Raw genomic sequence first — 22,171 nt, 5'->3', positions numbered from 1 at the left:
GCTACACCGACATAATAAAACCACTAGTCCATGATTTTTAGTGTCCAGCAGGGTCATGAATTTAAGTTCCCAGGCTCGTCTTTTGAAAGTGTTGTTCAGGTTTCCTTTGAGGATGAGAATTACTTCTTAGTGTATGTGCAACATGCCTCATGGCTTGTGACCAGGATTCATCACCGAATTTTGTCCGCTGGTTGGAGGAGAGTTCTGCGTAAGCTTGAAACATCACCTTCCTCCCCAACAGAAGTTGGTTCAATAAAAGATATTACCTTGCCCACCTTGTCTCTCTGATATCCTGGGACCAACAGGCCTACAATAACACCGAATCATACTGCATGTCCATCAGCCAACAGTTCTAACACTGCAATTTCGTCCCAGGAACTGCGTCTTACAGAAGGCTACTTCCAGAAATAGCTTTCAAAACTTGGCAGCACCCACTGGTGTTTATGGCTTGACCACCACAACCTTCATATAAAGTAAATATCTTTTTCCAAATAATTAAACAAACAAATGAATAAATAAATACAGTCTCTGAAACCTATTAGTATATTCTATTCAGCCTCACTTTCCAAGCAAAATGATAGGACATCAGCATAATAAAGAATTAGTTAACAGTGGCATAGTATAACCTGTAACTATCAGTGTGGATGGGGGGAAAAAAAAAGAGGAAAGGACTGGCTCTTAGTGATATCATTGGTCAAAGCCCAATTTTCCTTCTTCAGTTCAACATTAGATTGGCATCTTGGGTCATAGCTTAGGTCAACTGAGCAGGAAATCTATGCAAAAACTCTGCCTTTATTGTTAATGATATTTGTGTAAATAACTTTCTGCACAATGAATTGAAAGGGTCATATCATTTTAATTCATTATTAAACCCATATGCAGCTGTAACACAAGAAGAGCTAAATTCACCAGGCTTTTCACAAGCTGTTCTGCCATGAATGTTTTGTATAGTGTATAGATGGAGATATGATTGTCTATTATTTAGATAGTGCTGGCAGTGAGCTAGGTGCACCTGTGAGATGCAGAACTCTGGAAGATTCTCTCTTATACTTAAGGCCCCCATTCAGGAAAGCATCAGTATTCAGGAAGGGCCCTGAACCACATGTGTAAGTGCTTTTCTCAGCCAGAGTCTAAAACAACTTTTAGTGTGTCTCACTTCAACAATTAAGAGTATGTGATTGGATTGGTTGCAGGGTGGGCCTGAAAGTAAAAAAATCAAATCCAGCTCCAGATTTCCAGCTCCCCAAAATTTGAAGGTATGTGAATGTGGGTCTTTTGTTCAGCCCCTATGGAGATGGGGGCCATTTGCAAAATTCAGATTTCAAATGCCCACAAAACTCAGGGGACGCTTAGATCTCACATTTCAGTTTGTGTTCATTTCTAGTTGGCTGTTAAAAGACAGTGGTTGTTCGCTACACTATATTATAGATATATATATAAACTTGAGATGAAGTATTCTCATCTGCAATAGCTAAGCATACAGTGCCTGCAGCAGTCCCACCCCTTAGTCATGCCCGTCTAGTCTCCTAATTTCAGTCCAAAGTTCTACCCTACTTGTAACACGCAGCTGGTGCTGTTATCATAAATTATGTACATCAGATGTGTTAAATCAGGACACTAAGTTTTCAGAAAATGTCATCCATTTTACAAAAATGAATCCACCATCATATTAACCTGTGTGCCGTACTATAAACCTGTGGCCCTCATTAGGAATCATTATTTCACAATATGCTCCAGATGTAAATATTGCTAAGGTGAAAGGTGTGGTCAGGGAAGCAAACACCCACAACTCTGCAATTAAACATATATTATTGAATCCATATACCGTGGTTGTTCCAGAGGAGCTATTATGGTCTGAGCAATACAATCAAATCTTATTTATAGAGCATCTTGTCTTGCAAATGTCTCATGGCACTTTCTGATCTACCATATCTAGTATCACACATCCACAGCATGAGATGTTAATATGTTAGCCCAGAAAAGGGACAGATTCACTCTACTAGTGCAAGGAAATGCAAATTTCGGCACCTGTTCTCTGTTACTTCTGGCTACGCCATTATCCTGTTAATCAGGCTTGTAACCAAGGGGTCCTCTTCAGCTTTTCTCTATCCTCTCTTGATTCCTGCAGCCTCCTTTCTTCTGGTTTTTGGATACAGTCAGTCCACCCAAATGCTGCCACTCAATTTATGTTCCTTTCCTGTTAATATGACCATCCTGCCCTCAGCCAACTCCCAGTCTCACTACATCATTCCCCACCTTCTCTTCATTCAAATCCCACCCAAAGACCCAATGGCATTAACTCTACCAGTATATACAAATGTTCACACATCTCAGTGCACCAAGCCAAGTCTTAAGGCAACATCAGTGAGAAACAGAAATAATTGTTTCACTTGGTTGGCCAACTCACCAGAATTGGTGAAAAGCAACCGTTTGTGGAAGTTATTTTCAAGCAGTATCAGCATAGCCTCCCTTGCTTTCACAATTCCAGTAATGTGTGTGGTGGGGTAAACTCCAAAGAGAGTCTTGCTCTGAATGCTGCTGTCGGCACAAAGTATTAGAAACCTGGCAATCTCACTTGCATTATCAACAAGCAAAACCAAAGCCCTCCCCCAAAGCACCCAGAACCCCTCTACATCCACCTACACCTTTCATTGTCTGCTTCACAGGTATACAGCTTTTCAGCACGTATATTCATCCTACTCCTGTTCAGCCTTTGAGAGTGTAAAATAACAAATGGGTCTGGTAAGAGCTGTCACTGTCTGTTGTCTCTGTGTGCTGGTGTGAATCTCTAAATGGAAATAAAGTACTTTAATAACACATTTTCTCCAACCTGTCCTCACAGATAACGTTACCTTCCAATCAGTCCATGAACACTTACCAACGCAGAGTGCCCACTTCAGCCTGCATCTTCAGCTCTCTTCTCAGAGGAGTCTGTATAAGTGTGCAGCAATTTGATTTAAAGACTCTTCAGGTAAAAAATACTATAACATAACACCCCCACCGTTACCACCACCTGCCTGTGCTATTTAATCTCCGCTGTTGATGTTTGGACTTACTCTGTACTTGCCCAGATAGTTCTCCCTACAAATTAAGCCAAACGTCACCATGTTTTCAATCAATGAAATGCCACAGTCACAAATTAAATAATAATCCTCGTGCCCTGTGTAATCCTATTATGCACCTTCCAGACAGTGGCCACCAGCCCAGGTGCTCTAATTAATTGTCCCAACATGTAAATTCCCAGACACTGCTGACAGGGAGCTTTTCTGTGGAAGTGCCTTGATTCTAGGAAAAAGCATGGAGTCATGCTTACGGCACTGAACTGAGCCAAAGCAGAGCTGGCTTCATCTCCTGGCTGTGTCAACGACTTCCTGTGTGAACCTGAGCAAGTCACTTAATTTCGCTCTTCACATCCTCATCTGTAACTGTAGGGACAATTACACTTCCCTGTCTCATGGGGATACAGTGAAAGTACTTGCCTTAGTGTCTGTGAGGTGCTCAGATACTATGTTGATAGGGCCATAAAAGTACCTAACATAGTGCAAGACTCACACTTTGACCCTGGCCTTTGTGCAGTGGCTTAGGCAAAAAGTAACTCAGGCCTATAGAATTGGGTGGAGTTGGTGGTTTGGGGTTCCTTTCACATTATTGAGGCAAAATCTAGCAATCTAGTGACTAATCTAGCAATTGCCTGCCAGTTCGTAACTGTTGGTGAATCACTATTAATTGATGGTTTTGAACTTATCGAAAACACGCTCAGAAGTGGGTTGCATGGCTCATAAATACAGGTAAAAAAATATTAGTTAAAATATATTAGTCACAAGCCATATCTGGGGCCTCCTTATTGTTGGATCCACCCACTGCATTTCTGGGCAATATTCAGGAAAGTCTAGAGATGGTTCCAGCATACTAAGTAGGAAAGAAGCTCCCCAGCATGCAAGATCTCTAAGCTGTTCTATTCAAACACAACCACCTGCTATCAAATTGGCTATGGTACTTCTCTGTCTGCCATTACTATAGGATCTGAGCACCTCAGAAGCTTTAATATATTCATCCTCACAGCACTCCTGTGAGGTAGGGAAGAACAAGCACCCCATTTTGGTTTCCAGGAGGTCCAGTAACTTTTAGAGACTTGCCCAGGTTCACACAGGAAGCTTGTGTCAACAAGAAATTGAAACCATCTCTCCGACAAATACCCTTACCACTGGACCATCCTTCCTTTTCTGTATGATGCCTACTGAGGGTCCACTATATGGACCACATCTTAGTTTCTCACTGGTAGTGATACATTTACCTGTCACCCATACAGAGCAATGAGAGTTTCAGCTGTAAGTGACAGGTAAGGATGACTTTTTTTTTTTACAGTTATTATTATTTTGTTTATTAATGTTTCCAAGGAAATAGGAAAATATTTTGTGCTTTTGAATGCCCATCACCTGCAGGTAAATAATTTAATAGCATGTCAAGATGCCAATTAGAACTAATTATAAAATAACTGATCTGCTTTGGCCCTGAAAGGATATCAAAATATGCTCTGACCCTTCTGTAATAGAGATTTGGCTTCTGCACAAGTCTGATGGGGGAAACACATTCTTTTATGGATTCACACATAGCATTCTTTGAGAAAAAGCATTGTGTAAGCCAAGTAAGTAATATCAGCTCAAACAAGGAGTAGGGCAGAGTGAGACAGATCCCGTGTGGACAAATAGCTGTGCAGATTTTAGCTCTACCATGGTGATAGGCACTCTAGAAATGCCTAGAAGACAGAAAGATTCAAATTCAGTGATGAAAAGGTGAGGTTTGTGCCCAAATGGATCATTATAACAGAATCTCACTCCATTCCACAAACCAGATTTGATCCATCTGTAAATTTCACATCCCTGATCTAAAATCTTCTAGAGCAATAAAAGACAATAAGTAGCAATGGGGAAAAAATCAATGTCTTGGCTTTGAGGTCTAAAAATATAATTATTGTACTATAGGGAGAGAAAAACTGCTGATTATGAGGCTTTTCTTCAAGAAAGTTAAATTCAACACATACATTTAAGGAACAGCTTTGTTACTAGAGGATAAAAACTTTACTACTGGAGTATAAGCTCAGCAACTTGAGTCTAAGAACTCTGGAGGCAAGGGCTATCTTTGTCTCTGCAGCAATGGGGCCTTGATCCTTGGATACTGGGTGCCTTAATGATGATGATAATTAAATAACTTAAGGGTCTGATTCAACTCTGAAAAGCAATACAGTACAGATAGTATCAGAGGGGTAGCCGTGTTAGTCTGGATCTGTAAAAGCAGCAGAGAATCCTGTGGCACCTTATAGACTAACAGAAGTTTTGGAGCGTGAGCTTTCGTGGGTGAATACCCACTTCGTCAGATGCAGGTAGTGGAAATTTCCAGGGGTAGGTATATATATGCTAGCAAGCAAGCTAGAGATAACAAGGTTAGTTCAATCAGGGAGGATGGGGCCCTGTTCTAGCAGTAGAGGTGTGAAAACCAAGGGAGGAGAAACTGGTTCTGTAATTGGCAAGCCATTCACAGTCTTTGTTTAGTCCAGAGCTGATGGTGTTCACTTGTACTTCCTGGGACACAAGCCATGCCAAAAGGCACATGAAGGAACATGGAGAAGGCAGTAAATGGCTGCCCCCTATCCCTCAGAGCAGCTAGTAAGAGTTTACTGGCTGCAGAAAAGAATCTATCCTATATATCTCCAAGCATGGTGCAGTGGCTGCACGCCCTAAGAGCTCTAGCAGACACTGTGCTCAACGCCTCCCAAAGTGCCCACTGCAGCAAAGGGGTCTACATTGTCTCCATGCAGGGCAGATGTGCTTAGCAGGCACTATCTGACCATGCTGTTTCAGATTAACCTTCTATTTTGTGTGTAAGTGTTGCAGCTGCTTGGGAATTACTCATCTTTGCTTTGTGCCTCATTTGCATAGAAGGTATGTAATAAGCCACATGATGGAAGGCTATGTTGGATCTGATTGCCTAACTGTAATTATGTCCACCGTACCCTACCACCTTAATTTTCTCTCCCCAAATGTCTGGCCTTCAAAGATGGTATTGTTGAGAAGGTGGAGATAGTGTCCCTGCCAATAGCTTGTTTCACAAGGCAACAGCAAGTCACACAGAGGGTTAATTTAAAATGAGAAAGTGCGCTTAAAAAAAAAAAGACACTAATGCTTGAATCAGTATCACAGACGCAGAGTCCATAACAGCCATCTGTGGAATATTGAAATAATCCAGCTCATGAAAAAGACCACGATGGAACTCTTGTGAATTAATCACACTTTATTTGAGGTCTTCACCTTGCTCATGGGATGAATTTCATATCCCAGAGACACACTCAGCTCTGGATATAGTATATACTGCAATACTATGGGATTCTTTCTATGCTCTTAAGTAACAGAGCATTGTTAACTTCCTTCATTTCTTGGTTTAATGACTGGGAGAAACATTTTCAGGACAACAGAGTGCAAAATTTAAAGTTTTAAAAGATGTATGACACAGCATGAAGTTTATGAAGTATTTTTACACTTTCTAATGCTGGGAAGATTAATTTAAGATCAGATCTTTTGACCCTCTCTCCGCCCACCCCCCCAAGGCACCATGTTTCTTGCTAGCTAAGTTATTAACAAATGGCTACAATGATATTTTTTGACATATGTAAGTCTGAGTTTTGTAGAGCTTTTGTAACCCACACTCCTCCTAGGTGTGGTATTCTGTACCATCTAGTGGTGACGAGAGAGAGAGCAAGTGAGAGCGTGAGATTTTAGCTCATGTGGTAGAGGCTCACGCACTAAGTTCCAGAAGTTCCAGGTTCAATCCCGCCCGCCAGCAATGGAGGTCTGTCGGTGTTACATCTGATAAAGTGGAAGAGTTATTTCTTATATCCCATCATAGCAATTCAGATGTTTCCTTCTGTTCCAACAGATGGAGGCCAAAAACTAAGGTGAATTTATAGCGCTTTCCTCTCCACATACCATATTGCCAAGATACAGGGACAGTACATCAATTTCTTCAGGTGTTCTCCTTGCTAGTGGCAGAAACCACTTAGTTCTTAAGCTCCATTGATGAGACATCTCCAAGGAAACATTATTTTGTCCTACCCCAGATCAAGTGTAATGCAGCAAAAAATCCTGTCTGATTATTTTAATGGCTGATAAACAGTAAAGAAATGGTAAAAAGCAACTTATTCTTCTTTTGATAACAGCACTTTTATTGTGTCTGTGGTGATCAATAGCATGCTGTCTAATACAAGAGTCTCTGAATGAGACAAGAAATTCAATTTTCCTCTTCTCCAAATATTTTCCCTTGATTAATGAAATGTGACATCTTTAGAGTCAGACTTTCAAAATCAACATTTACATGTGCAAATGTATTATCAGGTTAGTACATAGGATGTACTCTGAGAAATACAAGGATAGTGTCACTAGTGCAGGCACCTCTAAAACAGGGACAGAAAAGTGTTGATGCTGTAGGTAGGTGTGCAAGGCATATTTTAAGAAAATAACTGATATTATTGTTATTGATTGTTTGTGTTATGGTAGCACTTGACTCCAATGGAACTGCTCATGCACTTAAAGCTTGGCATATGCTTTTTCTGGATCGGTGCCTCAGACTCAAAATAAACAAATGATATGTCAGGATAAAACAATAATTTCTTTCCTTAAATCTGAATGGTATCTGTTATTGTTTTGCATTGAAGACTCACTTGAGGTGCCAAGTGTCTTACTGACAATTGCTTTGGGAACCATAGGTTTGAATTTCCTGGCCCATGAAAACTCTTAACCATACTGTTCATTAACTTATTGGCAGTCAAGTGTAAAACTATAATTAGGCAGGCCAAAAAAGAATCTGAAGAGTAACGAGCAAAAGACACAAAAACTAACGGCAATTTTTTTGAAGTACATCACAAGCAGGAAGCCTGCTAAGCAATCAGTGGGGCCACTGGACAGTCGAGGTGCTAAAGCAGCACTCAAGGAAGACAAGGCCATTCCAGAGAAGGTAAATGAATTCTTTGCATTCTTCACTGCCGAGGATGGAAGAGAGATTCCCACACCTGAGTCAGTTTTTCAGATGACAAATCTGAGTAAGTGTCCTGGATTCAGGTGTCAGTAGAGGTGGTTTTGGAACAAATTGATAAATTAAATAGTAATAAATCACCGGGACCAGATGGTATTCACCCAAGAGTTCTGAAGGAACTCAAATGTGAAATTGCAGAACTACTAACTGTGGTACGTAACCTATCACTTAAATCAGCTTTTGTACCAGATGACTGGAGCATAGCTAATGTGATATCATTTTTTCAAAAAAAAGCTCCAGATATGATTCTGGCAATTACAGGCCAGTAAGTCTAACTTCAGTACGAGGCAAACTGGTTGAAACTATAGTGAAGAACAGAATAACCAGACACACAGATGAACACAATTTGTTGTGGAAGAATCCATGCCTCACCACTCTATTATGCCTCACCACTCTATTAGAATTTTTTAACAGGGGGCGGTCAACAAACTTGTGAACAAGGTTGATGAGTGGATATAGTGTACTTGGACTTTCAGAAAGCCTTTGACAAGGTCCCTCACCAAAGGCTCTTAATCAAAGAAAGCTGTCGTAGGATAAGAGCGAAGGTCCTCTCATGGATTGGTAACTGGTTAAAAGACAGGAAACAAAGAGTAGAAATATATGGTCAGTTTTCAGAATAGAGAGAAGTAAGTAGTGGAGTTCCACAGGGATCTGTACTGGGACCAGCGCTGTTCAATATATTGATAAATGAACTGGAAAAACGGGTAAACAGTGAGATGGCAAATTTATAGATGATACAAAATTATGCAAAATAGTTAAGTCCAAAGCAGACTGTGAAGAGTTACAATGGGATCTTGCATAACTGGGTGACTGATGAAAAAATGGCAGTTGGAATTCAAAAGGCAACAAAAATTATTAGGGGTATGGAACAGCTTCCATGTGAGGAGAGATTATTAGGACTAGGACTTTTCAGATTGTAAAAGAGACAACTAAGGAGAGATATGACAAGGTCTATAAAATAATGGAGAAAGTAAATAAGGCAGTGTTATTTATTCCTTCTCATAATACAAGAACTAGCGGTCACCAAATGAAATTAATAGGCAGCAGGTTTAAAACAAACAAAAGGAAGTATTTCTTCACAAAACACACAGTCAGCCTGTAGAACTCCTTAACAGAGGATATTGTTAAGGCCAAGATTAAAACAGGATTCAAAAAAGATCTGGATAAATTCATGGAGGGTAGGTCCATCAATGGCTATTAGCCAGGATGGTCAGGGATGCAAAATCATGCTCTGAAGTGTCCCTAGCTTCTGTTGCCAGAAGCTGGTAACGGGCAATGGGGGATGAATCACTTGATGATTATCTGCTATGTTCATCCCCTCTGAAGCACCTGGCACTGGCCACTGTTGGAAGACAGGATACAGGGTTAGATGGACCATTGGTCTAACCCAGAATGACCATTCTTGACCCAGAATGGTCATTCTTATGTAATGTTCATAAATACAAAGTAATGCATATTGGAAAACATAATCTGAACTATACATACAAAATGAGATAGATAATTTAGACCCTGTTGCCACTCAAGAAGACATCTTGGAGTCTGTAACTGGGTATGACTCACCTCCTCATGGCTGATACAGGAATTACCTCTAGCAGCCAGTGTGCCCTGTTCTGGTGGTGCTGTCACTTCTTCTGCTCCTGGACCTACATCTCTCTAAGGACCGCAGTGTCCTCTTCAGTGATGCAACCCTCCGGCTATGCCACACACTGTGCTCCCCTCTTCTGGGGGCTGTCTCTGCAATCCCTGTCCAACCACTTTTCTCAGTGGAGACTGCAGTCTCGCCATTTCCCAGTGGCGAGTGGGGGTGGCACCCTGTAGAAGGCTGCTGCTTGCTGTGCCCCCTCTGACTCCTTGGTAGATTTCCCTGGGCCACTTCCCTGTAGTCCCAGCACCCTCTTTGCCCTCCCTCTGGGACTTAGCCTGCAGATCCCTGCGGACCACCAGAAGCTGTGTTTAGCTGCTTGCCGGGTCTCTGCCTCTAGCACTGCTTTGTCCAGGGTGCTTGCTGCCTTCAGCCTGCAAGGCAGCCAGTCTGTCTCCCTCTTCAAGCCCCAGGGAGTAACTGAAGCTGCTCTGCCCTGCAGCTGTTCCTATAAGGGCCTGCCAGGCCGTAACTGGCTGCTCCCCTCAGCCCTTCACTGATTGGCTGCCTCCTGAGCAGCCTCCCTCGGCTCTATTAACTCCTTAGACCCCAGTGTGGGGCAGGTGCCCCATCACAGAGTCAATGTGGGTAGTTCTCTGAAAACATCTGCTCAATGTGCAGCAGCAGTCAAGAAAGCTAACTGAATGTTAGCACCCATTAGGAAAGGTATAGATAATAAAATAGTAAATATCATAATGCCACCATATAAATCTACGGTATAGTTCTTGTAACCCCATCTCAGAAAAGACCTTTTAGACATGGAAAATGTACAGAAAAGGACAACAAAAATGATTAAGAGTATGAAACAGCTTCCATATGACTAAAAAGACTGGGACTGTTCAGCTTGAAAAAGAGACAATTAAGGGGGGATATGATAGAGGTCTCTAAAATCACGAATGGTGTGGAAAAAGTAAATAAGGAAGGGTTATTTAGTCATACACACAGGAAGCAGGGGTCAACCAATTAAATTAATAGGGAGCAGATTTAAAACAAACAGAAAGAAGCACTTCTTCACACAACGCACAGTCAACTTGTGAAACTCATTGCCAAAGGATGTTATGAAGGCCAAAACTATAATGGGGTTCAAAAAAAGAATTACATACATTTATGGAGATTAGGTCTCTCAATAGCTACTAGCCAAGACTGTCAGGGATGTAAGCTCATACTTTTTGTGTCTCTGACTGCTGGATGCTAGGGCAGGACAACAGGGAATGGATCATATGATAATAGCCCTGTTTTGTTCATTCCCTCAGAAGCATCTGGCATTGGTCACTGTTGAAGACAGGATACTGGGCTAGATGGACCATTGGTCTGGCCCAGTATGGCTATTCTGATACACTTATGTTTTTGCACATAATTATAAAGCATGGAGAAATTTTGTGGACATTTGCAGGAAGAGATGAGTTAAATAACTACAACTTCCAGTCACCTTGATTTGCTCAATAAAGTGTCTAAAATAAGAGTCTAAATATCAGTCCCTCTGAGATTAGTCCTTAGAAACCAGAAAGCTAGGCCAGATGTCAATAAGCATCACCCTCAAAATAATTTGATTTTTTAATGTTTTCTGTGTAGAATCAACATTTTCCTGTCCTCCTTCATAAAGCCAAAATAGAAATCTATATACTTTTTGATAAAGATAATGGCCAAGATGATGGCTCAGTGAAGTTAAGGGGGATAGTGGAGGAGAGGTAGCGGCTGCCAGATGCTTGGCACTTCTAAAAATCAGGTCATTTATTTAGACTCTAAATATGATTTAGGAGCCTAACATCAGGCTAGGTAAAACTTCCAGCTTCCAAATTCTTAATAGCCCTTTACAGGTGAGATTTTGCAATACTTATTGGGAAACAAGGCAAGACTAACTTGGGCTGTTGCCTTATCCATCACTCAAGCTTTATAGGGCAACTATATGAACTTCAAAATGCTGTAATATCACTTCTTTTGATGCAGTCTTTGGCTGCAGCGTGGCACAAGTGTAACAGGCTAATCACTAATGATTAAGAGAGATTGATGCCATCATTAAGGTTGATTCTGCACACAAGCAAACAGTTTATCATAGCCTGTTCCCGGCAATTGTAATCCAATTTCTGTTATCTTTCATTGTTTAAAAGAGGAGAGAGCAAGAGCAAGAGAGAGAGATTGCACATCAATCTGATAAAGATATTAAAAAAACTGGTGCTTTTTTGTGATTATGTCAGTTTTATAGCAGCATTATGGAAACACGACAGGCAAACTAAAATCTGATTACGTCTAATTCCTTGCCCATTATGTGATTATTATGAACCATGACTTCTACTGGCACAGTTTGAATTACATGGTTATAACACAAGGGATTTCCAATATAATTAACTGAGACTGGCAGCACCAAAGAAATCTGGGCATAACTTTGCAATGCTGTGACTTCCTAAAGATGCCACGATTTTTCTCTTCCTTCTCTTCCAATAGAATTCACTGTATTCTTATTAAAGCCATGGGAATTCCTCCTTTTATTCCATTCATCTAGGAAGTTATTATAGCACTGGTGAAACTATGGTACCTCACTCACAAACTTGGCCAAGATTTTCAGACTGACTAGGGATTTTGGGAACTTTAATTTTGGGAGCCTGATTTTTCAGAAAGTGCAGAGCACCCGCCCTCTGAAGATTAGATTCCTTTAAGGTGCTTGGGCCACTAAGAATAGTCACTCAAAATCATCTCTCGGTTTTGGAAATCTTAGCCAAGATCTTATTTCTTTTGTGTCTGGAGCAGCCGAGATTTTGCAATCATCACTGAAGCTGAAGCTCTGGTCTCTTAGTTGGTGAGAAAAATTGGGTTATATCCACAGAGGACTGCTGTCTAGCAGATTGATTCCTGATAATTAGGAGAAAAAGGACCACACATAACAGCCAGGGGTTACATAGAGTGCTCTAAGGAATACAAGAGCAAACCACAACTTCACACAAACTCAGTCTTCCCTGCAAAGCACTCTACAGCCTGTCTACTCCTAGCAGAATTTAAGTGACTGGAGGAATGGGGTGGAAATCATCAAATTAAAAGTAATAAATCACTAAATTCTGCTGTTGCCTAGCCACTGAAAGAACTATTTATAGGCATATCTGCTGGAAGAGGAAAACAGCTGGGCAGGATCCTTTCCTTTTATTGGACAAGTGACAAAAATGTTGCTTTATTCCTATCTCCATCTACTGGTAGGCAGACCTGTACCCATTGTCCTGGATGTTATAAGGGAACATAGAATTATTTTCTTCTCACTCACTGTGGTCCATCAGCCCTCAGTTTTCTGTCTGTATACATTTCTATGTGCAACAAATGGCAGTGAATCATCTAATATCACAATGGGATACATTAAAGTAATTTAGATAAACAGGGATTCAGATGAACATGAAAACTTTAGTATACAATAAATGGGAGCATAAGAGGTGTGGGGTTTCAGATCATCCAGGTTCACTTTGCTTCTGTAGTTCTGATCCAGTTACAGTGAATGGAATATGAATCAAAAAATTTTTTTCCAGATATGTATCCAAAGATTTTATTTTTCATTAAAAATATTATGATATGTTTTAACTAATAAGATGCAAATGTATTAAGGGAGAAAGTAGAAAATTATAATTGGTTTATTTACCTCTGATGTCACATTCCCTCACAAGAAGGACATAACAGTTAGAGCTGGGTGAATTTTTTCAGCTAAAGCCTTACATGCAGATTCAGGTCAACTGAAACATTTCACAGATTTGTGTCAAAGTCACTGAATTGTTTTGCTTGAAAAACAAAGAAAAAGTTCCCTCCTCCTCCCCCAAAATGAAAACATTTTGTGTCGACATTCTCAAAAGAAAGTGTTTTGATTTTAAAGGACTTTTTGTTTTGGAATTTGCTTCAATTTTAAGTTAAAAAATGAAAAAGTGTCTAGTTTGACCCATAATTATTTTTTTCTTCGATTTGGCCACTGAATCAAAATAACTATTGTTTGCATAGCTCTAATAATAATAATCATAAGCCCAACAAAGATCTGTTCATAAGGCGACAGGAAAAAGTTGGAGTTAAAGATGGATCGTAATGGCAATGAACAAGGAGAAACATTGATCCTAGGTACTCATAGGATCCCTATTACTGCAGTATCTGAGTACCTTATGAGCTTTAATGTGTTTATCCTCACAAACACCCTTATGAAGTATGGACGTACTATTTATCCCCTTTGTACAGATGGGGAATGGAAACAGAGAGAGAGACAATGACTTGCTCAAGGCCACATTGTGGCAAAGTAAGAAATTGAACCCGAGTCTTTGGAGTGGCTCATGCACTAACCACTGATCCATCCTTGCGCTCTGTAGAGCAACAATGCATTTATCCTAGCAGTCAAATTTTCCCCCTCATACAGTATATTACAGTACATTAGGGTTCAGTTAACACCACAAATCACTTGAGCTTTGTTGTGTTTATTATAATGCCCCACAAACCCCAGGATTTATGTATATCCCTTAGTTTGCAGATTTGGCCTGAAATCACGTTGCAAGATTCTGATGAGACCATAAGTATACTTTTGTGACCATTGCTCATTATGATGTTGTCAGAACCATTCAGCGCAATCATAGCCTTGCATTTCATAGTTTTCTGCCATTAATCTATACTACTTTAATCTCATACCTCAAGTGCTGTTCTGAACTGCCCTGCTGCTATTGCATACTTCTTTTGTCTATAGCAAGTGCTGGCATCTTTTAAGGCTACCTGAAGCCATTTGTCAATCTGTGGCAGAAAGCTGAAATTAGGTGCACTCAGAAAGTCTACTATTTCAACATCTCGACACGTGGATTGTGTGCTGGTAGACGCCATGGACCCAACGAACTCATATGTAATATCCTCCTCATCAATGTAGACCAACTTTATTTCCACATCCATTAGACTTTTCAGAGGAATATGAGGCAGAGGCATTGTGGCTAACTGATTATCAAGCTCTAACATTCTTGCCTCTTTTTTTACAGCTGGCTTTTCTTCATTCTCTAATTTCCGTTTAAATCCTGCTCTGTCTAAATCATGACTTTGTTTTTCCTTGCCGTTCTTTGCCATTTTTATTCTCTCCATTACATTTTCTACCGCTGTTTCCCCGGGGTGTTTTTTCACCTCTTGCAATGCTTCCGGAATATCATTCAGTTTGTTGGCTACTACGGTTTGCTCCCTACTAGCATTTGCTTTTGGGGAGGTTTCATTTTGGCACACCTTGTTTATGATGTTCCCCAAACCTGTGTTGCTTGCTGACTCCATGACTCATTGAAGAAAGCAGAACGTCCTATGAGAAAATGTGGAAAGGTTTAGAATTCTAAACTGCTGCAAAGTAAGCAATGCAAGTAAGTGTTTTATTCAGCACATCTACTGCTGGCACCATTACCAGTCAACATTCACCAGCAGTTAGCACACAGCTTATCAGAGACTGCATAGTTGTTCTGTGCATATGACAATAAAGAAGGTGTCAGATACTGTTTGGCAGCTGTTGGCAAAGGGTATCTTTTTAAGGGTGACATCTCTGTATCTTACATAGATGACATGCAAAAAACTGCAGCTTTCATAGATTCTTATTTAGGGCTCACGGAAACAAAAATACTAAGGACTAGATTGCAATTTGGGCTGTATCTCTGTGACAAAATCTAGTCCTAAATTGTTATTAGTAAATACAGAGTCCTAGGGCTTAGCCCTCAGCTCCTTCAGTGGGAGCTTCTGGTGCAACAGGAATGGAAGAGTCAGGTCCTTCATCTCAGAAGGAATCATCTGTGGTTGATTGACCCACAATGCACACTTTCATGGACTGCCCAAAGTCATCTCAAGAGAAAACCAATGCCTGATTTTCAGGCATTGAGGTAATGGGAGCTGTGAGACGTTTGACAAAAATCAGACGGCAGAGGGCATTAGAGAGGGGTCCTAACTGCACATTTCCAAGATGGATCCTAATGTGAGCCAAGTCTGAGATCATTCACATCTGGGCTGATGGTTCAGGCTCATCTCATGTATAGAGACTGCACAGGTTACCCTGAGATTTGAGGCACATATTGCTATTAAAAAATATAAAAGCTGAAAGGTCCAATTCTATACTCCATTTTGATGGCGTTAAAGAGGCATCAAACCAGCGTAACAGAATGCAGAATCAGGCTCAATCTTCATCTCTGCGTTACTTTTCTCAGAAAGAGAGAGGTGGTCTGAACCGTATTACAAAGCTGACTGCTAGCTTGCATAATAGACTTCAGATTCAATTTTTTTCCCCATTCACAGCTGCCTCTTCTGAACTCAATCTAGAAGTGTGGGAGGCAGCAGGAATTTTTTTCATTTTTCAATTTATTATAAGAATCTTAATTGTGGTAGGTTTAATGGCGACTGTCTTTCAGAATAGCTTGTTAAGCAGAAAGGTTTGGCCTCTAACCTCGCATTACAGTTAAACAATCTTCTACATATTTAAAGTGCTTAAATACAAGTACAGATTGTAAGAATGATAGTTACAAAACAGATTCAATGATTTGTTTGGGCAAAACCAGATTTTAAAATATTACACATAGCAAACTTTTTCACCCTTGGTAAAGGTCTCCATTGAGTATGATGGGGCTTATTGCAGGCACCGGAAATATGTCTGTGGACACCACCGCACAGTGATCCATCAGATTCACTATTCAGGGCAATGTGCATTTGAAAAAGGAAAAGAGAGCAGAGAAAACAGGTGGAGGCATTGTAGGCCACATGAGACCATGTTTTTTGTCAGTCACAACATAAAACAGGAGTTCCAAATCTTTGTCATGTTGCGACCCACCTGATCACCCTAGGCCTCCTCATCTAGCTAGGATCTAACTGGGACCCCTCTCCCATTTCCCAGTATTGGGCTAGCAAGATAGTCACAACCTGCAGACATCTGTTCCCAACCTCCAGGTTGAGAATTCAGCTTTAGAAGAACTGCCTCCAGAAACACATTTTCAGTCCTCTACAAACACTATTGATGGGGGAAGCAATATGTTAGAGCCTGATTTAAGGTGATTTCAAAGGCTCTCTGCTGTGATGCACCGAGCACCCACAACTCCCATTGACTTGAGTTGGAGCTGAAAACACTCAGCACAATCCCAGCTGGATGCCAAAGTGACCATATTTATACCAAGCTTTTGGAACGGCAGCCCCAAGCAGCTGAAGGAAGCTACCCTTGAAATAGGCGTCAATTTTTTCTGTTTTATAACATGAACCATTTTTATTTTTTTTTAAGAAACCTGCATAATGACCTGGAATTGTGATTACTCAATGCTGCCTGCAGTTTTAGATTAAGGGTGACATTCTCAAAAGCTTCTAAGTGATTTAGGAACTTGAGTCCCATTGATTTTCACGGGGGGGGCAAGTTCCTCTGGCCCTGGGGCCACAGAGGTGAGAGAGTGAGCTCTTCCAGCCCCAGGACTTTGGGGTATCACAGAGCTCCTCAGGCCCTGGGGCTGAGGAAGGAGAAAGAGCAATTCTGACCCCGGGGAAGTGGAGGGAGCACAAAAGGTGCCCTTCCAGCTGTCTCAAATTTTTATTCCTGTGCATGCTCTGACTTTCAATGAGACCTAAGTCACTTTTGAAAATGGGACTTAGGACTCTTAAGTCACTCAAATTTTCTTGAAAATGTTGCCTTAAGTGTCCAGCATTTTACTGTACGTACGGTACTGAGATATGATGGAGCATGACTGAATTACTCCACTGTGTCCCCAGAAAACTCAAAAAACCAAGTGCAATAGGAGTGTTCATAGTGGCTGTGATGGGAGCAGGATCAGGCTATAGGTGCCATCACGAACCATCCTCATGAGCAAAGTTTAAAATAACTAAGCACAAAAAAATAAAATAAAAATAAAAAAAGCAGACAACGACCCTTTCTTGTAAAAATGTAGACTTTCATTTTTGCAATCACTGGTGAGAGATTTTTCCACTCTGAATGGTGTCTGAAATGACCCCCATGTATCAGATAGCTCTACACCACCAGCCTCCCCTTCTATTGTATTTTTATGTGTTCAAGTTGATTAACGTGATGTTAAGTTGTACTATGGAAGCACATTACAACTCAGCAGGGATACACTTTAATCACTGCCTCAATAAAGGACACTTTTAGGAAAAAGCTATTAAAAATTCATTATCTTTGTCAGATAGGTATTTTCCTGAAAGACTTTTGTTAAAATGCCTATTCTTTATTTTGGAACAGTTTACTGCAAAACTAGGTTCCTTACAGTAGCAAGCAATCTAAAACACAACTTTGGCAACTGTCGAAAGAAAGGGTTTGTATTAAAAACAAAAATAATCTAAAATGCTTATCATGAATCAATGTGAACATAGAGGTGCAACTCATCATCGTTTCCAGAGGGCAGCTCTTCTAAATTTACTTAGTGGACTCTCAAGAATGAGCTTATTTGTGGTGCACAACCAAGAACAGCTTTCCATGTATTTTGGAGTTACTTCTTTCTTGCATGCATACTATAATTCACAGAACTGCCAGGTATCCCAACAAAGCTTTTGTTGGTTTTCTTTGTAATAGTATCAGCTGCTTTCATATGGAAAAGTTTCAATGTTAAAATGTTTTATTTTTACTGAAGAAATCTTATGTCACATATGTTATCTTTAAAATCTTCTAATTTTAGCTCATTGATTGTTCTGCTCTTATAATGGTTAAGAAGGCCCTCCTAAGGGAAAGTAGCCTACCTAGTAGCCTTCATTCAGTGCACCAGTTCTGCTCCTCATATCTTTTTATTCTGTAACTAGTTAGGTTCTACCTTCAACTCCCTCTTATCATCTGTCATCAGATGAAAACAGCATGTACAGCTAAATCATACTGGGACTTTAGATGGCACCTGTTGTTAAGTTCTATCACTTCTCAGGTGACCCCATTAGTTTCTTCAGAATTTAAACTAAAAAGTTTTTAGCCCTTATAATTACAAAGAACCTTTTCCAAACATGAAATGATACAGTGCTATCTTTCTGCAGCTGCAGACAGAAACAGTGGGCTAAATTCAGCATTGACTCAAACAGAATTACACCAAAGATGAATTTGGCCCAGCTGCTCTGACAGATACATGAATTGCACTTTGTCGTCCAGGCCCTGATCCTGCAAGCAGGTGAGAAGTTTGGCCCCAATCTGGCAAAGCAGTTAAGAACATAAGAACGGCCGTACCGGGTCAGATCAAAGGTCCATCTAGCCCAGTATCTGTCTACCGAGAGTGGCCAATGCCAGGTGCCCCAGAGGGAGTGAACCTAACAGGTAATGATCAAGTGATCTCTCTCCTCCCGTCCATCTCCATCCTCTGACAAACAGAGGCTAGGGACACCATTCCTTACCCATCCTGGCTAATAGCCATTTATGGACTTAACCACCATGACTTTATCCAGTTGTCTTTTAAACGGTGTTACAGTCCTAGCCTTCACAACCTCCTCAGGTAAGGAGTTCCACAAGTTGACTGTGCGCTGCATGAAGAAGAACTTTTTTTTATTTGTTTTAAACCTGCTGCCTATTAATTTAATTAAACATGTGATTAACTTTAAGAATGTGAGTAGTCCCATTAAAGACTATGAGACTATTCATGTTCCTACAGGTAAGACCATGCTTATATGTTTTCCAGGATCAGGGCCTTACGCCCAGCATCTTGAAGGATCAAGCTTCTAAAGAGGACAGTATTTAAGTGTCACTATTAACCACAACAGTGATATTAAGATTTTTATTTCATGCACCTGCCCATAGTATTTATGTGACCAACAAAATGTAAATAATCTGAGTAGTCAACTCAGAAACCCGATTTTATGCTTCTCTCCATTTGGCCAGAGGCAAGTTGGATTGGTTAGAAAATTCGCTTCTTTTCTTGTTGTTTTGATATTCTTTCCCTCATTCGAGAGCAGGCAGAGTAGTGAATTTTAGTGGAGGAAAAGTTGTGCGTGCACATGGATGTGGATGAATGTGTGTATGATGCGGAGCCTATCAACGCCAGAGTTGTGCCAGGTCCTTAGCTTTTCTGGCAGTGAGTTCCATGCCCCTGTGCTGGCTACTGACAAGGATCCCTTTCCTGCATCCACAAAAAAACTTTTAACCCACAGCAAAAGTTATCACCCCTGAGGATCTCAGCAATCTTGAGAGGTAGTGGCTCTGCAGGGAGGGGCAATTTTGAGAAAGAACACTTCCAGCCCTTTGAAAGCTCCGAAAACCAAGACTAGAGCACAGAGTCTTAGCTATGGAGGAGCACAGAGCTCAGGCTGAGGTGAAGGATAAGGTACAAAGATGATGTTTGTGCTCATCCAGTCCTTGGCTGACTGTGTTTGTTTTGCTTTTCAAAAGCTCCCAGAAAAAAAAATCAGTATTACTGAGCAAGGCACCCAAGCTCAGAATTCATCCTGACCTCCATCGTATGAGAAAAAATGCAGAAATAGAACTGGATTAATTTTTTAGGGGGCAAATAGTAAATTAACGCAAAAGTGCATTTTTCAGGGCATTGACGTTATTAATGATTTCAGGTTGAATCTGCAAATAGTTTTGGGGGGAAGGTTTATGTCGAAACATTTCATTTTGGCCTTTCCAAACCAAAGTTTTTCAACTTTTCACTTCAAAACAGCATTTTTATTCTGAAAATTAGCAAAATAAAAAGAAAGCGAAATAAACATCCCAAATGACTCAAAGCTAAATGAAAACTATGGAGCATTTCATTCAACTTGAAATTAAATGTTTTCATTTTTTTGTTTGAGAAAAATCGAAAAGTTCATTTATTTGTTCAAATTGAACTGTGGCTTCTTTTGGTTTTGTTTTAATTTTTCAGTTAGGCTTTTAAACTGAAAAATAAAAAAATTAGTCACTCAGTTGTATTTGGAAATGGCATCTGTTTCTGAGGATTTATCATATTTTTGCCCTTCTGCTGAGCAGTAACACATTTTGGCGCTTTTCAGAGAAGCTTCCTAATGGAGGAAACATCAGTGACATGACATCTGGATATATTCTAACTGTAACTTGTTTATTTACACATTTATACCAGTGCTGGAACAGAAGTCATCATAAACAGCATGCAAGCAATCCCATTTTTCAGGGACCCACTACACCATTGTCATCCCTACAGTTTAGTGACCAACGTTTCAGTTCTCCAGAGTGGGTGCACTGCAAATATATAGTACTATTGCAAAACACATCCAAAGTCCCCGCCCCCACCAAACAGGCTATTAGCTAAACCTCAACTATCATAACTGCATTTGTACCAGATTCCAGATATCCTCATCAATCCATACCAGGTTTGTCACTTAAAAATAAAGCAAGATATATCTGTGTCAAATTTACAGATATTTTGTGTGTGTGTGTGTGCAGACAACAGCTACACTGAGATTCGAACTAGAGATTTTCCCAGTTGACATTTCAATAGGATGACTTCTTAATCACTTCCTTTACTGCTGAAAACCACAAAAGCTTAGGCTGTCTATTGATGACGAAGGTCAACACCTTCTTAGCAGCCCATAAAAGTGAATCTTTCAGAAACAGGTTTCAGACTTTTTAAAGAATCAAGCCATTTCTCTAGGCAATGAAGCAACCTAGTTCTTTCATCTTGCTATTTTTATTGTTTGAAAGCCTGAGTCACATCTCATCTTTTTTATTTTTAGTTTTCTTTTGGAAAAAAAACTTGAATGTATTTTTTTCCAGGTACTCTATTTCTTTGTGGTAGACATAAGTAATAGCTCATTCTGTGCAAAATCAGAATTCCTTACATTTTTCTTGCTGGGATAAGGGCACACTTGCCATTATTACAGCTGCATTGTCCAGGCTGCTGCAGTAAAGTTTTGTCAACCATTATTTTCACTCACTATGTTTAACTTGGTTGTAAAAAACCAAAATTGTGCTCTCAGCTAAACTTTGGCATGAGGACTGGTAATTTTTCAGGGTAGTTTGCAGAAAGTTAGCCCTATGTCTCCCATAGCTCTTTGAGGCTGGGAGTATCATTTATTATATGTTTATATAGCGCAAGAATCGGCAACCTTTGGCACGCGGCCCATCAGGGAAATCCACTGGTGGGCCGGGATGGTTTGTTTACCTGAAGCATCTGCAGGTTTGGCCGATCGCAGCTCCCACTGGCCGCCATTCGCCGTTCCAGGCCTATGGGGGCTGCGGGAAGCAGTATGGGCTGGGGGATGTGCTGGCGAACCACAGCCAGTGGGAGCCGCGATTGTCTGAACTTGCAGACGTTGCAAGTAAACAATCTGTCCCAGCCCGCAAGCAGATTTCCTTGACGGGCCGCGTGCCAAAGGTTGCTGATCCCTGCTCTATGCTATTATCCAAACCATTTATGAAGATATTGACTAGAACCAGATTCAGGACTGATACCTGTGGGATCCCACTTGATATGCCCTTCCAGCTTGATTGTGAACCATTGATAACTCTCTCTAAGTATGCTTGTGTCATAAATAGATAGCTGAGGGTTAATGTTTCTTTTACCTGTAAAGGGGTTAACAAGG

At 40.5% G+C, this 22,171-nt stretch overlaps 1 protein-coding gene across 1 annotated transcript in view; it reads right to left on the bottom strand.

The window, feature by feature from the left end:
- Window positions 1-14,974, bottom strand: part of SPATA16 (spermatogenesis associated 16) — a 126,458-nt gene extending 111,484 nt beyond the window's left edge. The window contains exon 1 of the mRNA XM_032783655.1: window positions 14,360-14,974. Within this exon, the coding sequence (XP_032639546.1) occupies window positions 14,360-14,974 (615 nt within the window). The remainder of the gene's footprint in view (window positions 1-14,359) is intronic.
- Window positions 14,975-22,171: the final 7,197 nt, after the last annotated feature.

Source organism: Chelonoidis abingdonii, chromosome 8 (genome assembly GCF_003597395.2).
Source record: "Chelonoidis abingdonii isolate Lonesome George chromosome 8, CheloAbing_2.0, whole genome shotgun sequence".
NCBI lineage: Eukaryota > Metazoa > Chordata > Testudines > Testudinidae > Chelonoidis > Chelonoidis abingdonii.
The sequence above is the reverse complement of the archived record's forward strand: the minus strand, read 5'-3'. Positions and strand labels throughout refer to the sequence as shown.